The sequence below is a fragment of the Bufo bufo genome, chromosome 5 (genome assembly GCF_905171765.1).
Source record: "Bufo bufo chromosome 5, aBufBuf1.1, whole genome shotgun sequence".
NCBI lineage: Eukaryota > Metazoa > Chordata > Amphibia > Anura > Bufonidae > Bufo > Bufo bufo.
Window position 1 is genome coordinate 317,044,080 of NC_053393.1, and position 17,804 is coordinate 317,061,883.

A 17,804-nucleotide genomic window follows, 5' to 3' on the forward strand; every position below is an offset into this window, starting at 1 on the left:
TTTTCAGAGCCCTGAAGGAACTGAAAGCTGAGCTCTGATTGGTTGCTATGGGCAACTAAAACAGATTTACTATCAGGCAATTTGATTTGGAAATATTGGAGACGGTCTACTTTTTCATGGGCCACCCTGTATAAGTCTTCATTACTGCTGGCTACATTGCCAGTTATTCATGCAATGCCCCTATGTGGCATTCCTCAGCACTGTTGGTGCTTTGGTACTTTTGTCTTGTTCCCTTTAAATCCTTTCAATAAAAATAGAGTTGAGAAAACATATACACATCTTGAACAGGCCCCATTACATTACTGTTTCCTATAATCTGTATATAGAGCAATGCCCGTACATGAATCACTGTCATAGTTATTCTCAGTGATGTAAAACAGAAGAATAAATCTTATACACAAAATAGTATACTATTATAGTATACTGAATATAGTTATACTCAACAAAAATAGTAGCCAAAAGAAAAACCTGTGCATGAGTTATATATTTAAGGCGGAAAGAACCAGTTTCCATTCTGCATTCTGTGAGATCAGTAAAACCTTTCCCAAACCAAACTGTTAGAAGGCTTTCCTAATCTGACATAACAGGATCTAATCCCAAAATTGCTACTGCAATATACAGTACAGACCAAAAGTTTGGACACACCTTCTCATTCAAAGAGTTTTCTTTATTTTCATGACTATGAAAATTGTAGATTCACACTGAAGGCATCAAAACTATGAATTAACACATGTGGAATTATATACATAACAAACAAGTGTGAAACAACTGAAAATATGTCATATTCTAGGTTCTTCAAAGTAGCCACCTTTTGCTTTGATTACTGCTTTGCACACTCTTGGCATTCTCTTGAGGTGTGTCCAAACGTTTGGTCTGTACTGTATATACATATAAATATATATATAATTCACACCAAGTTAGTAGAATATAGTTAAAGGGAACCTGTCGCATTGAACATGGTGTTTGGGCTGCAGGCACCATGTTATAGAGCAGGAGGAGCTGAGCAGCCTCCCCCCTATATGACTGTGTGTACACATAGCTGTCAGTCACTGATAGGACCGCCTCCTGGACTTCAAAGCCCAGAATGAGCAGAAATTTAAATGACTGAAATACAAGTTTTACTGAATCTTTCCCCATAAAACTACATATCAATCTGCTCAGCTCCTCCTGTTCTATAACATGCTGCCTGCAGTTTACTTCACATTTTCATGTTGACAGGCTCCCTTTAAGGGACAACCAAATGCAACTGTATGACATAAATTTTGATTATGTCTGTTAATTGACTTTTTATGTTGTATAGAATAGGAGATTAAATTACTGTATCATATGCAGGAAAAAAATGTGTGCCAAATGGATGCTCTTACTTTACATTTGACCTGCAGATTTTGTTGTAATCCACATAGAACAGATAATTTCCATACTAATTTTCATCTTGGATTTCACATTTTAAAATCCGGAGTGCACAATCTACCGGTAATCACATTTTACTTATCAAGGCACAATAGATTGTAATCATGAAAGATAACGTGAATACACTTAATTACCAATGCGCTGAATAGGCATGAGAACATTTATCTTGTTGTGGTTTTAGGCTGGGTTTCCACATTCAGGTTTTTCCATGCAGTTTTTAATGGCAAAGCCAGGAGTGGATTCAAAAACAGGAGAAGACTTGGCCTTTAATTTACCGTACACGCGTTCTCCATTTATGATCCGTTCCTGGTTTTGGAAAACCCACGCTAATGCACATGGCTGTGTCCATATTTTGGTCTGCAAACAACGGATCCACAAAATATGGATATCTTCCGTGTGCATTCCGTATGTTTCTCACTCTCATAAACAGAAAGGACTAGTCCCATCTGCAATGCGGACCAAGATATGACATGTTCTATAATTTGCAGATCGGCCACACAGATCCGTCAAAAATACAGATGTGTGCATGGCCCCATAGAAATAAATGGGTCAGTGTGCTATCTGCAAAAAATGTGGATAGCACAAGGATGGAAAACACAGTGTAAGGATCCGCAACACACCCGGCCGGCACCCCCTATAGAAATGCCTATTCTTGTCCGCAGCTGCGGACAAGAATAGGACATGTTCTATCTTTTGCGGGTCTGCGGATCGGAAGTTCGGGGCCGCGCTCTGCAGATGCGGAGAGCACATAGTGTGCTCTCTGCTTCACGTCCGGGCTCATAGAGAATGAATGGGTCCGCACCCGTTCCGCGGACCCTTTTGTGGACGTGTGAAGGGGGCCTAAGAGGCCTTAAGGTCCCTTTAGATGGGAAGATACAGCCTGTGACTGTCAGGAAGCAGTCCTTTCCAGCAAGGGCCTGCTCGTCAGTGGAGGAGACCATTAAGCGTTCGCTAATGCCATCCTTCGTCCCCATACAGACTTGTTGTTTGCCGGCAGCAGCACGATCTGCTGCCAGCAAATGACTATTTTTGTGTCTGCACAAATTATCTATTAGACGATGAATGAACGTTTCTCTCGTTCATCTGGTTCATCGGGGGCACCAAATAATCGCTAATGAGCATTCCTATGAACGCTTGTTCACGATTATCTGGAGGACTCTCAGCCTGTGTAAAGAGCCCTTAAAAGATAAAGCTTGGTAAAAGTGATATAGTGTACAAATTCCCCTTCCAAGGTCACAACACAGATAAATACATGACATTGGAAAATAAGCACCAGACAGACGTCAGACATTTAAAGTAGTAGAAAGTTTAAAAAGTTTTAAAAAAAAAGTTTGGAAAATCTTATCCTGGTTGATGTTCATTCCAAGCCAGCCTTCCAAGCTTTCCTGAAGCTCCTGATAAACAACATTGCTGACAGTACAGATTCCACATGAAATAACTGACATTAAAGATAAAATTCTGGCTTTCCTTCTTCTTGCACAGGTACAACGTTTGTATTTGGAGAGAAAAAGATATTGGGGTGATCTTGACTAAACGTGTCCAGGCAGCTAGGGCTCATCAACTCATCGGCAAACATTTTTGTGTCTGTATCTGCCACTGAAGAGCAGGGGATATCTGTGTACCTGGGGGACTGAGTGTTGGCCACAAAGCTGTCGTAATGGCTCTGGTTCTCCTCCTGCATTGGCCTCCTCGTGGTGTCCTCGTTTTCTGTCGCTGTGTGGGTGTCTTGGGAGCTTGCATTATAGTACACGACAACAAGATCTGTTTTAATGTTCATTACAGGAGCAGTTGAAAGAACTGTTGTGTTATGATTTCCTATGGCGAGAAAATAACTATCAGTAGCCGTTTTACTGCATTTCCCGCATAAAGAATAGGCATGGTTCAGTAAATCCATGACAATTGTGACAAAAAAGATTTATTAGTCCATAACTTTAGCTCTGTCCTTAAGTTCTACAGCAGTGAATGGTGAGTAAGTGCGCATGCGCTGCCACTCCTACACTCACCGCTATGGGTCTACTGAAAATGGACAAGCCAATGCCCTTTTAAGTCCTATAGCGGTGAATGGAGTGGTGTACACACATAGAGCAGCTTGCTCTCCATTCACTTCAGGTCCCTGTTCTTGAGACAGGCCTAAAGCTGGTCATACATATTACATTAATGCAGCCAAACCTGCCAATTCTGACAAGAGACCAGCTGACGATCTAGTGTGTATGGAGGCCTCCTGAGTCTTTCCCAACCGTAGATGCCGGAGAAATAAAGGATTGGGCAGTTGGATTTCTACTTGCTCTTGTGGAGAAAAGCTGCAAAAGGTGTCTGGCAGTGGTTTAGTCCCCTCTCCCTATTAAGAACATGTGCATGCTCAGCCAAGCCAAGTTTCCATTACAGGGAGTGGAGGTCTGAAGGGACAGCTGTCAGCTGAACGACTATGTAGTGTTATGGCCAGCCTTAAAGGGGTAGGCCACTTTCTGGTTACTGTTGACCAGTGTGTTTGTGAGATCATTATATGGCACTTACTAACATATCCTTTGTTGAAATTCTGCACCATTTTCTAGATTTAATAAGGGATGCCCCCATATTTACAATATCTTTTGTGCTGTCCACACAGAGGTCCTGTCCATAAGATGGCCGATGATGGAGGATCATGTGATCCCGCAAATCACCTACATGTGATGTCTCCTCCAATTCTATACACTGCACCTGCCATCTGTACTTTGATCTGTTGGGAGTTTAGTGCAGGTGCAGTGTGTCTGAATGAAGAAGACATCACATCGAGGTTATATGCTGGATTACATAACCCTCCATCAGCAGCCATCTTGTGGACAGGACCTCTGTGTGGACAGCACAAAATACTTTGCAAACGAGGGAGTATACCTTATTAAATCTAGAAAATTGTGTCAAAATTCAACAAAGGCTATATTAGAAAGTGCCACATATATTTATCTCACAAACACACTAGTCAACACTAACCAGAAAGTGGCCAATCTCTTTAAGAAAAGTCCATACGTAGCCATGGATAAGAGACAAATATTTGATCACCGGAGACATCCCCATGAGAATGGAGAAGTGGTATGCATGCATGACCATGTTTTATTCACTTATTCCCATATACATTATATGATCTATGATTCTGTTGGTACATGAACCCTCTGATTGTAAAGTGCTGCAGAATATTATTATAAAACCCCTTCAAGCTCTGTTCACCCTAGCCTACTGTAAGTTCTTTCTTATTAGCTTTCTTTTGCTCTTTTGATAGATAGCGCTGCATGCCATTTAGACTATTAAAGGGGTTGTCCGGGTTCAGAGCCGGACATCCCTCCATTTTCACCACGGCAGCCCCCCTGACAGGAGCATTGGAGCAGTTCATGCTCCGATGCTCTCCTTTGCCCTGCGCTAAATCGCGCAGGGCAAAGGCATTTTTTGGAGTTCCGGTGACGTATCGGGGCTCTCCATGGGGCTGTCAGGAACCCCGGTGACGTCACCGGCACTAATGGGCGGGATTTAGCGCTGCCCTAGCCAGTAAAACGGCTAGGGCAGCTCTAAAGCCCGCCCATCAGAGCCGGTGACGTCACTGAACACACTGCCGGGCGGAAGTTTCGTGATTTAGCGCAGGGCAAGGGAGCGCATTGGAGCATGAGATGCTCCGATGCTAGCCTCAGGGGGACTGCCTGGGTGATAATAAGGGTATGTCCGGGTTCAGCTCGGACAACCCCTTTGAGGCTACTTTCACACTCGCGTTTTGTGCGGATCCGTCTTGTATATGCACAGACGGATCCGCACAAAAAATGCAAACGCTTGTATCCGTTAATAACGGATCCATTTGCATTATTCATAAAAAAAAAGTCTAAGTCAAAACGGATTCTGTCTTGACTTACATTTAAATTCAATGGGGGACGGATCCGTTTTCAATTGCAACATATTGTGTCCGTCCCCATTGACGGATCCGTTAGGCTCCGCATAGTCAGACGGTCACCAAAATGCTGCAAGATGAGTTTTAGTGACCGTCTAAAAAACGCAACAGAGACCAAACGCAGCCAAACTGATGCATTCTGAACGGATCCTTATCCATTCAGAATGCATTGGGGCTTAACTGATCCGTTTCGGGCCCCTTGTGAGAGCACTGAAACGGATCTCACAAGCGGACCCAGAAACGCCAGTGTGAAAGTAGCCTAAAAAAGGCATCTGGACTAATTTTAAATCTATGGGGAAAAAGGTTAATGACAGTTCATTATGGACAGAATCAGAAATAATGTCATTTTTCATTGTATCTCACCTGATGAAGGTGGTGGGATATCTGTAGTAGGGGTGCTGCTGGCACTACTCCCATTTCTTGAAAACTGCCTGTCAGTGCAGCAAGAACATGGCTCCTCTCCATCGCTTCTCTCTGGGGTAGGATGTGCTGCCTGTGAGAATACATGAAACGTGTGCTGAGAGGCATAATGTCCGCACACATTATCCACAGGATCTCTGGCAGAGTTGTCCTGAATTTCTTTGGCAGACTGACCACAATGATGGTGGGAATACAGAGGAATACTGACGCCTTCTTCCTGTGAAGGAGACAGCAGTCTGTCTGAACTGGTATCTGAAAAGCCAAGAAATGTTCCTGGAGAGCCAATTTCACTATCCGATGTTGAGCCCATACGTGCAACCATACTCTCATTCTCAGGTTCAGGTGATCCTCTCGGGTCCATGTATTCATTTTCTGTTGGAATCATTCTGCCCTGGGGAACCACTGATTCTTTTAGAAGACTGCATTCCTCTGAAAAAGCATAGGCTTTGTGTATGCAATCCTCGCCCTGGTCACTGAATGGTGTTTTTAACTAAAATATAAAAATTGTACATAGGAATGACTTGAGCAGATGCATAAGTTTTGCTAATCCAAATGATGGAACAATTTTCATGTGGTGACTGGTTCTTGAACGAGATGACTTACATAATGAACAGTAGAAGACAATTTTTGCATGTTCCTTGCTCACTATAAATAATCGACACTAGTAGTCAACAGATATGACACTTCATCCATGAACCAGAACTCAACCACAGGACATACTATATACTAACTGCTGAGGCAAAGTGCATCGTACCTGAGATTCATGTTCTTGGTCACAACTTTGCCGTAGCCAATCCTGAAGTTGTGCTGAAAATCCAAAAAAATGTAGGTTAATTCCAAGCTCAGTAACTCAGTTTCTGATATTTGTTGAACTCGAACAAAGGATGCTGAGGTTTCAGGAGTACAATGTCCAGCTCACACTGCCACAGCTGAAGTCTTAAAAGGGTTTTCAGAGATTTTTTTTACTGATGACCTATCCTCTGGGTAGGTCATCAGTATCTGATCAGTGGGGGTCCAACACCTGGGACCCCTGCCGATCAGCTGTTTTGAGAAGGCAGCGGTGCTCCTGTGAGTGCCGCTACCTTCTTACACCAAGCACAGAGCCATACATTGTATAGCGACTGTGCTTGGTATTGCAGCTCAGCCCCATTCACTTGAATGGGCCTTGTGATCAATAAACATGCCGTCACTTGGCCTAGGAAAAGCTTACAGGAGCACCACTGCCTTCGCTAATAGCTGATTGGAGGGGGTCCCGTGCGTCGGACACCCACTGATCAGATACTGGTGACCTATCCTCAGTATAGGTCATGAGTTGTGTTGAGTGAACTTGTGTTTTCAAGTTTGGCGTACAAGGTTCGGGTTGTCTAAGAGTTCAGTTATGGATTCCGATACCAGGGACCATAACTTATGGTCCGTGGTAGTGGAATCCATAACGGAATTCTTAGATAACCCGAACCTTGTACGCCAAACTTGAAAACACAAGTTTGCTCATCCCTAGTCATGAGTGAAAACAATCTCGGAAAACCCCTTTAAGCCTTCAGGTTCATGGATGTCACTGTTAATGAAGGCATCCTGTTGGTGCTATTTATGAGGCCACTCTTATGGAAATATTAAGAGTATTAAGGGAATTCTGGCGGTACAATTATATAGGCACCATTAACGTGGGGTACCATTTTTCTTGGTGGCAGGTTCTATTGTATTTACTATTAAACTGAAGAATCATGGTGGCCCAGATTTACTAATCCTAAAGATGTTAGACCGGCTGTCTAAACCTGCACAGATTAATCACAGGGGCTCACGCTGGATCTTAAATCTTGTGCAGTGATAAACACTTTTCTTTGACGCTATACCAACTATTGTTTTGCTTACTATGAGACAGACTTTTACACCAGAACTGTGGCACAGATTTGGTGCATCTTAGGCATTCCCCCATATTATGAAGCATCACCCAGAGGCAGACAGGCCGAAGACCCTACATGGAAATATTCTGGTGAGCCGATTTATTAATTCTTGGCGCATCAGGTACTTATACACCTGGCCAACTGCCACAGGTACTTTCCTGAACTCAACTGTATACCCGTCTTGTGCTGAAGGAGGTAGTATATTGTGCTGCACTGTGCTATTTGGTTCCGTTGAGGTGATATTTTGTGCTATACTATAGTACTGAAGGTCCCGTCTACTTCTGCTGTCCCTGCCCTACCTTCTAATTTGGACCCCCCTACATGGGGCCTTTTAGTTATTTTTTCCAATCTGCCCATGGCTCCACCCATTTCCTCTAAGCCCCACCCCTTGTCAGGCTTGTCAGAAAAAAGTGTAGAAAAGCTAGATGAGCCAAATTGCATTTTTTATTAAATCTGGGCCTGTTATTTTAAGCCGTCTTTTCCATAGCAATCACAGTTTTGTGCGTTGTAGGGAGTCAGTTATTTTATGGGGAACAGAAGAAGTGAACATTTATGGTAATAAATTAAGCAGTCCTTCACTCGACATGTAACTGATGCTAAGAGGTGTAATACCTATGAGTGCACTGAATTTCTTCCTATGGCACACAGCATAGATGATGCATATCACAATCCCTGATGCCACAATAGGGAAAATAATTAGGATTACCACCTTTGTCACTACATAAAGAAAGCAAATAACAGTTACATTAGAACAATAAGTAACAATACAAAATCAAACACTAAAATACTTAACAAATCAGGTTCTGTTCACATTAATACAAGATTCTTTTCCATCAAGTTTGTAAAGCTTTCGGACTGCTGCAGAATGATGTGATCCATCAGTATCTGTTGTACAATGGATCTGTCTGGTACTACCGGAAGCCATGAAGCTGGTTTGGATACTACTACTGGATTGGTTTCATTAACCCATAAAGCCCCTTGACACTTTAATTTGCAGGCCAATCTTTGGAAACCATTACAGGTACATATAAACCTTGGTCATCTTCATTCAAATGCTTTACATTGTGAAAAAGTGGTAAAATAAATACAAAGATACACAAAGATGTTCATGATCTTACTTATTCCTATTATACAAAAGACGTCCGTGGTAATGCAGCAGATATGTGTTCAGCATTATGAAGTACAATATGTCCGGGTCCTGTCTGAGTTTGAAATGGACAGGACTGAACACTGTCCATTTTCAATTCAGGTGGTACATTGACACTGCAGCGTGTTCAATTTTGTCCGATTTTCTCACAAGACTCACTCATTCAAAGAAATGGCTCTGCAGAAAAATCGGACCTCACATGGACACTACCCATGTGCAGTCTGCTTAAAAAATTCATCTGGAACATGGACGACTTTCCTGTTGTCTATTTGAAAGGGGCCTAAGAGTTCCTAGCAGTATTGAGACTGAAGGAATCCATTTTGAAACAGGGATGACTACACCATATGAAAAACAGAAAATGATAGATAGATAGATAGATAGATATGCCTGAAAGCAGCAAGGTCACACAAATTACTAATGAAAGAAGTAGTAATTCTTTGCAGTTCGTTAAAGAGGTTGGTCACTCTCTGGCTACTTGTGACTGATGTGTATGTAAGATGACTATATGGCACTTGCCAATATAGACCTTGTTGATATTCTGTGGTGTTTGCCAGACAAATCTTTTGTGCTGTTCACATAGAGGTCCTGTCCATAAGATGGCCACTGATGGAGGGTCATGTGACCTGACACATCACTCAGTCTCCTCCATTTAAACACACTACACCTGCTGTAAACTCCCAGCAGTGAAGTAGAGATGGTAGGTGCAGTGTATTTGAATGGAGGAGACATCACATAGAGGTGATTTGTCTGGTCACATGATCCTCCGTCAGCAGCCATTTTATGGACAAGACTTCTGAGTGGACATGGCAAATAAGGGGACATACCTTATAAAATATAGAAAATAGCTCAGATTTTCAACAAAGGCTATATTGTTAAACTTACCTACACGATGGTCACAAGTTGCCAGAAAGTGTCCAACCCCTTTAACAAACCACAATGACCATTTTCCATTAGTAACCTGCAGGGACCTGTAGCATCTGGCAGCAAGCGAAAGCCAGAATGTGTGACAGCACCCTAACCAACAGAGGTGTTGTCAGGTGTGCCTGTGTAACGCCAAACTATATATTTTATATACGACACCTGCAGAGTGTCCTCCTAGCTGGAAACTGTGCTCAAGCCCTCACTAACAATTCTTTCAGGGGACATGGAGTAAATTGAGTCCTAAGGAGTTGGCACTGCAGTAGGGAATGGCGGTGACATCCACCTCAAAAGGGTTGTCTCACAAGACAACCCCCATCAATCAATTTCGCCAGTAAAACGGGTACATGAACCCAATAGTTTGCATCAGCAGTTGGGAAACCAGCTTGCGGACCCCCAAGGATTTGACAATAATGTGGGGATCATTTGTCACACGTCTTAATGACTATTGTTTTCTCACTGTATATCTGAATAGGTTAATTTACACTTTAAAAATCAGACACGTACAATCCTGTGGGACAATGTAACGATCACAGAAAGCATCAGACATGTTAGAGCCAGGAACGATCTCTTGTAATCCAAGATCTGTGCAGCTGTAAGAGACAGAGAAAACACTATTAGGTTACAACACACACTACGGTACATACACAAAGTCACCACATCCTGGGAGATCAAGGGCCTTTCAAATATTGATGGAGAATTTCCTCAGTTATGAAAAAAACTTAAACAGGTTTAGTTTGTTTTGTCTCTGAAGCAGATAAGGCCCTCAAAAAGCTTGTGTACCTAGGAAAGGTGAAAAGTAATGCAGACACTACTTTACCTCTACGACATCGGTATTCGACTCAAGTGAACAGTAAATAAGGAGGAAAGGCACAGACTGCAATGAGAAGAATGTGCCAGCAAACATTACACAGCGCTGAGAAAATGTATTTTCATTTCTATTGCATATCTGTCCCATTGGATGATTTCAGATCTTCCATGTGGATATCTCACGTAGACAAGGAGCCCTATCCAAAAGCAACGGGGGCGCTCTGCTGGCAGATAGGCAATACTATTCTGACACTTTAGCAAAGCACAATGGTATAAACCTTCCCAATAGTTTTTTTATTTTTTAATAAAGACTACGTGTACAGCATATGACCTGATGAAGTGTCCCTGTCACTATTACGAGCTGCCCGCAGATAGACCGGCCAAATCTAAACTCAACTATTAGGCAAAGGAGACCAGAATAACCAGTTGTTATTATTGTTAACCCATATGAAAATGGAACTGGCCCCATAAACGTAGTTTGAACGCAAATGAAGACAACCCCTTTGGAAATAGAACATGAGATGGCAATGGGCTGACCATGAAGTTGCCGCCAGGAAAAATCACATCTGACCATATATTTGGCCTACACGGAAATACAAGAATGGACCAGGTGTGCCAGAATGAGACCCACTCTTTGTAAGTGGCATAGGCAGAGGTTTCCTGAACAGGAGGCACCCTATATTATGTCTCTATGCGGGAACATTGAAAGGTTTAACTTCAAGAAGCAAAACGGCACTTATATTTTTTCTATATTTAATAAACACCTTTTCTTCTAGACCTTTTGTCTACACAGAAGCTCTTTACAGTAAGATGTAATGAAGCAAAGTGAAAATACAGTAGGTGCATAAAGCTTTTAAAGGAATCCAAGCAGCATGTCACTGCTGGATCGGGTGCTGCTTAAGGACACATGACCACTGAGGCCAGTCATTGGCTGCAGGGGCATATGTGACCCTGTCCATGCAGTGATGACAACCCGGGACCCATGGAGCCAAAACCAAATAGTGGGAAGCCAGTAAATACAGATACTTTCATAGGTCCCACTGGCTGGAAGGGATTTAAAAAAATAAAATCAATTAGTTGCTATTTGTTTAAAATACTTATTTAACCTCAGTGTCCGCCCCCCCCCCCCCCCTCTCCTGTTTTGCGTGCTGTTGTGGAGTGGGTGTACAGGCAGGCACATGGGTTTAGGTTAGCTTGCAACCCCTTCAAGACATACCTTTTAGATAATGATATACTCAGCTACAATGTGAGTGACTTACTTTGTCCAGCGGGTGCATCCATCTGTTGCCGATGTAGAGTTGGTATAATATCCCACAGGGCATGGTACACAGACAGTATTTTTATTTGATTGGACTATAGGGGAAAAAATATATATTTATTGAAATGTCTCCCCATAATATAAAGGCAGCCACTGATATCACACAGGATAGTTACCTGGTATCTGAACTCCAGATCCAGGGGGGCACTTGACATTCTCCATACATATTTCTTGTTTGGTATCAAAGTGGTATCCTTCAATGCACTCACATTCCCGAGGGTATGTACTGTTCCCATTAAAAGTCACACGTAAAACTTTCCCTGCCAGAAGAGAAGTTCCATATGTACAATGTAAACCTGCACTTCATACAGATCTAATTTATCACAAAAGTATAAATGTAAAAATGATGCAAGAGGATGAAACAAAATCTAGAAAATATTTCCAAAAATTAGCAGCTGCTAAACTGTGTAATATCTAATATCAATGTCATACTAGGAAGGTAAGGTGGCCATACATATTGGATAGAAGTTGGCTGACGATTGAACAGCAGATGAAGGAACAATCATCTGGTGATCGTTCGTTTTGCAGACATAGCTGTAGACATTTTAGTCCATATTGGCCATTACAGGTGATCAATATGGTCTATGAAAGTGGGTGATGGATGAAAGATCTTTCTTGAATGATCCTTCTTTGAACAAAAGATCTTTTGTCCAACTATCAGACAAGAATTTCAAACATGGCCGTATTTTTTGTCTTTTTTTTTTACTTATTAGTATTTCATCAGTTGACTAATACATGGCTGGTTGACAAATTTCCTCCAACTAATGATTTTATTGGTTTGAAATCATACATTTTGATCAACTTTAATGTGTATGGCCTTCTAAAGAGGTGTTATTTTCCAATGTGCTGAATGCCATGCACTCCAGTATTGTTATTATTAGGGTACGAACACACATTTCAAGAAGTCAAAAGCAGGAGTGAATTATAAAAAGAGAAGTCACATCTGTCCTTTATACTTTCCCTCCTTTTATGATCCACTTCTGATTTTGGCTTCCAAAACTACATGAAGAAACATGACCAGTGTGGCCGTACCTTTATAAGAGCCATTTATTGACCTGAAACCAACAATTAGATGGATAAGATTTCTGAGAGGAATGTGCATGTCAGCAACAGAACAATCTTCTCAAATGGCCTAGTCTCATCTCTCAGATGTGTACAGATTGTTCCCCAGGGTCATGTCACAGTTAGCAGGCTCTAAGTATAGATAAAGCCGCAGCATAGCCACAAGTCAAAACCAAGTTCCAACAAAAAAAACGTATTTAAATAATATGCTGACTCTTTCACTTTACACATCCAATTCTATCTACCTATCCCCTACAAAAATCTATGTTTGGTGATTTTTGCAGCTTTGTTAAGGCAAAACATACCAGCCCCAGATTTTGCATGGAAGTCTATGGGAAAAATTAATGTAGGGCAAAAAGGAGTTTTTTTGTAGGAGTGATTTTTGACCCCTGAGGTCTTTTTTTGGGGTCAATGGTTTTCCCTTATTGCATGGCATTTTTCTCTTACAGACTTCCAGTTTTGTGGGGAGGGTACATACTGTGGTATAAAAAAAAAAAAAGATTAGGCAAACAAAAATGGCATTAAAAAACGTCAGGTGTTAAAATGAGCAAGTTACGGATTTCTTGAGGCTTTTTTTTTTTTTGGGGGGGGGGGGGGAATGATGGTGGACTAAAAACACACAACACAAAACCATGTGTGACATAATCCTGTGGTAAATATACTGTAGCTCTTTGCCCTGTGAATAGGACAGTCCTGTATCTGCATGCCAACTGCACAAAACCCATATTGCTGACATAGGAATGTAGAGAGCTTCTTTTACTTGGGGCAATGACAGTCTTGAACAAGCGACAGTCAATGATATACAAGTCGATCTGCTCTTAAGATGATTTTGGTGCCACATGAAAGATGTGATCTCCCGACAAATGAGCATTACTTTTCGAGTGACTGGCAGCATCTTTATATAGCTATTTATCAAGAACAAGCAATTGTAGGAAAGTTTGTTCCCAATAATTGATCTGAATATCTGCTTGTATTAAAGGGCCCTAAAAAAGCCCTGGGCAGACCAAATTTTATCAGTCAGCTCATTTTCTCTAGTAAATGAGATGTTCAATGACGTCTAGTACAGTATGAGTAGATAAAGTGATACGGGCACACAAACTCTCTTGCTTTCATAAATATATAAGGGCGCATTCCACTAAATGTGCCTTGTATTTTTGGCGTATATGTGAAACGTATCCATAAGCCCCCATCTCCTGATGGAGGTCAAAAGAGTTGGGATATGTTGCTATGCATGTTTTGCTGTATAAAATTGAATAATTAACAACCCTGTTATTTACAGGCCTCCAGTAAAAAAACAAAAACACACTGCATTGTATTTTTTTTTTCACAACTTTTTTTTTTATTAAATGAAAAAATATAGGTGAGTATACCACTACATGCCTATACAGTGGTATACATCAAAGCTATACAACAGGTAATAACTCCAATGAATATTGCAAACGTACACTGTAGTGTGAATACAGACTAATATATACCCCAATCACCCATACTATCAAAACCATCTGCCTAATATTAAGTAGGTCCCCCTCGGGCCTCCCAAATAGCTCTGACTCATTGAGATATAGACTCCACAAGACTTCTGAAAATGTCCTGTGGCACAGTATCTGGCATCAAGATGTTAGCAGAAGATCTTATAAGTGCTGTAAGTTGCGAGGCAACTTACGGGAGGCATGGCGGCTAAGTGGTTAGCCCTGGTGCCTTGCAAAGCTGGGGTCCTAGGTTCAAATCTGACTCTGGATATCTCCCACACTCCAAAGACATACTGATAGGGAACTTAAATTGTGAGCCCCATTAGGGACAATGTGATGCTAATTGTTATGCAAGCGGGTGTGGACCCACTGCGCCACTGACTGGCTATACTCTGGAGGGGCATAACTAAGGCTACTTTCACACCTGCGTTCGGGGGTCCGCTCGTGAGCTCCGTTTGAAGGGGCTCACAAGCGGCCCCGAACGCATCCGTCCAGCCCTAATGCATTCTGAGTGGACGCGGATCCGCTCAGAATGCATCAGTCTGGCGGCGTTCAGCCTCCGCTCCGCTCAGCAAGCGGACACCTGAACGGGTGTCCGTCTGGCCGTGCGGAGGCAAGCGGATCCTTCCAGACTTACAATGTAAGTCAATGGGGACGGATCCGTTTAAAGATGACACAATATGGCTCAATCTTTAAACGGATCCGTCCCCCATTGACTTTCAATGTAAAGTCTGGACGGATCCGTTCAGGCTACTTTCACACTTAGAATTTTTTTTAAGTTATAATGCAGACGAATCTGTTCTGAACGGATACAAACGTCTGCATTATAGGAGCGGATCTGTCTGAGAAGACATCAGACGGACCCGCTCTGAACGGCAGTGTGAAAGTAGCCTAAGCCACTACCTGGTCTTCACTAGAGCCTCTGATGGTGAGGATAGGCTTGGGCCGTTAGGGTAGTTGCCAGGGGCTACTCCAGAGCAGTCAGTGGCAGCTGACCAAGGGGTCAGAGTACTCTGTGCAAGCACCGAGGGGACTTGCGTGACCAGGAGGTTCTGGGTCTGGAAAGGTGGCAATCAATTTAAGTCAGTAAGCGAAGTCCGAGGTCAGAGGCAGGCGGTAAACAAACAAAGTCCATAAACGAAGTCTGAGGTCAGAGGCAGGCGGCAACAGGCAAAGTCTAGGAGTTCAAAAAGCAAGGTCCGGTACATAGCGAAGCAGACAAGAGAGACACATTAGCGAGATAGACAAGCTAAAACCATGAGGTTGCTCAGGCATCTTCCTGTAGTAGGAAGCACCATTAAATACCTGCTGCAGTCCAGCCATAGGCTGGTGAGACAGAGAGCATGTATGTGCTGCCTCATAGGTGAAGAGAGACACACCCATGCAAGCTCAAACATCAGTGCAAGTCTCCAGCAGGAAGGAAACTCTGGCATGGAACACAGATAGCATAGTTAGGGCTCATGCACACGAACGTATTTGCTTTCCGTTCAGTTTTTTTTGCGGACCGTATGCGGAACCATTCACTTCAATGGGTCCGCAAAAACAACGGAAGGTACTCTGTGTGCATTCCGTTTCCGTATTTCCGTTCCACAAAAAAGTAGTGCATGTCAATACTGTATGTCATCCGTATTTCATCCGTATTTTGCGGATCCATACTGTAGAAATGCTATGCCCAGCCCATATTGCTCATGTGTTTGGTGATTAAGAAGTCAATTAATAAGTTACTGTTTCCGTTCCCGATCCGCAAAAAAACGGATCGCATACGGAAACCATATGTTTTGTGGAATAACGGAACGAAAGAGGACTTCATTCAGAGGAAAAAAAAACTCAGATACGGAACAACGGATCCGCAAAACAACGGTCGTGTGCCCTTAAGCTACCTGCTGCCCGTGTTAGTCAGCATGGCGGCAGGAGGAAAAAGAGGGAGCCTGGTGCCCGCGGTTAGGGGCAGCCGCACCGGCACGGACCACTGGGCTAACACTAATGTCTGTAGAGCGCTGCGGGATATAGCAGCTATATAAGTGAATAAAATAAATACATTGATGGAAAAATAAAAAAAGTTAGAGCTCTTTGAATACGAGGATAAAAAATAACTGCTTGGTCACTAAGGCCCCACATGCTTTCAGGGGCAAGGGGTTAAATGATAGGTCATTTTCTAATTACACATTTCCTTTAAGTAGGTAATTAATAAGAATAATTTAAAGTGTTAATGAATAATATGAGAACTGCCTTAGGGTCTTTTACATGTGAAGATAATTTAGTAAAAAATAAAACAAGTACCAATTGACGATATAGCCCAATATGCTAATGATATAATCTGATTTGCTAATAATAAGTGTATTTAAGAAGCTTCTAAAGTACAGGCAGAAGAGAAATTAGCTCAGTCAGTGAAAAAAGGCGATAAGACATTCTTCAGATACATAAATGAAAAAAGGAAACTAAAACAAGGAATTACCAAATTAAAAACAAAAGAAGGAAGGTATATGGAAGAAGATAAAGAACTAGCTGACTGCCTCAATGAATACTTCTGTTCAGTTCTTACAAAGAAAATGAAGGAAAAGGACCTCAGTTAGGAAGGAAGACTAATGAATCTTTTGATGCATGTGTCTTTACAGAGGAAGAGGTTCTAAGTCAGCTGTCTAAAATCAATACAAATAAGTCACAGGGGCCTGATGGGATACACCCAAAGCTATTAAAAGAGCTCAGCTGCGAACCAGCAAAACCATTAACAGATTTATTTAACCAATCACTGGCAACAGGAGTCGTCCCAGAAGATTGGAAATTGGCAAATGTTGTGCCCATTCACAAGAAAGGTAGTAGGGAGGAATCTGGCAACTATAGGCCAGTAAGCCTGACATCAATAGTGGGGAAATTAATGGAAACCATACTTAAGGAGAGGATTGTGGAACATCTAAAGTCCCATGGATTGAAAGATGAAAGACAGCATGGGTTTACTTCAGGGAGATCATGTCAAACTAATCTTATTGATTTTTTTGATTGGGTGACTAAAATAATAGATGGCGGAGGTGCAGTAGACATCGCTTATCTGGACTTTAGTAAGGCTTTTGATACTGTCCCACATAGAAGGCTTATCAATAAATTGCAGTCTGTGCTTGGACTCCCATATTGTTCAATAGATTAGGCAGTGGCTGAGGGACAGACAACAGAGGGTTGTAGTCAATGGAGTATATTCAGACCATGGTCTTGTTACCAGTGGGGTACCTCAGGGATCTGTTCTGGGACCCATATTGTTTAATATCTTTATCAGTGAAATTGCAGAAGGCCTCGATGGTAAGGTGTGTCTTTTTGCTGATGACACAAAGATTTGTAACAGGGTTGATGTTCCTGGAGGAATACACCAAATGGAAAAGGACTTAGGAAAACTAGAGGAATGGTCAAAAATCTGGCAACTAAAATTTAATGTTGATAAGTGCAAGATAAT

General features: G+C 42.1%; 1 protein-coding gene across 1 annotated transcript in view; it reads right to left on the bottom strand.

Moving 5' to 3' along the window:
* Positions 1–2,478: 2,478 nt before the first annotated feature.
* The window catches only part of TNFRSF11A (TNF receptor superfamily member 11a), a 77,465-nt gene continuing 62,139 nt past the window's right edge, over positions 2,479–17,804 (bottom strand). The window contains exons 4-10 of the mRNA XM_040432175.1: positions 11,948–12,091; positions 11,773–11,866; positions 10,211–10,296; positions 8,251–8,355; positions 6,492–6,544; positions 5,681–6,227; positions 2,479–3,225 (exon numbers count right to left, since the gene is read on the bottom strand). Of these exons, the coding sequence (XP_040288109.1) occupies positions 2,855–3,225; positions 5,681–6,227; positions 6,492–6,544; positions 8,251–8,355; positions 10,211–10,296; positions 11,773–11,866; positions 11,948–12,091 (1,400 nt within the window). The 3' untranslated portion in view covers positions 2,479–2,854. The remainder of the gene's footprint in view (positions 3,226–5,680; positions 6,228–6,491; positions 6,545–8,250; positions 8,356–10,210; positions 10,297–11,772; positions 11,867–11,947; positions 12,092–17,804) is intronic.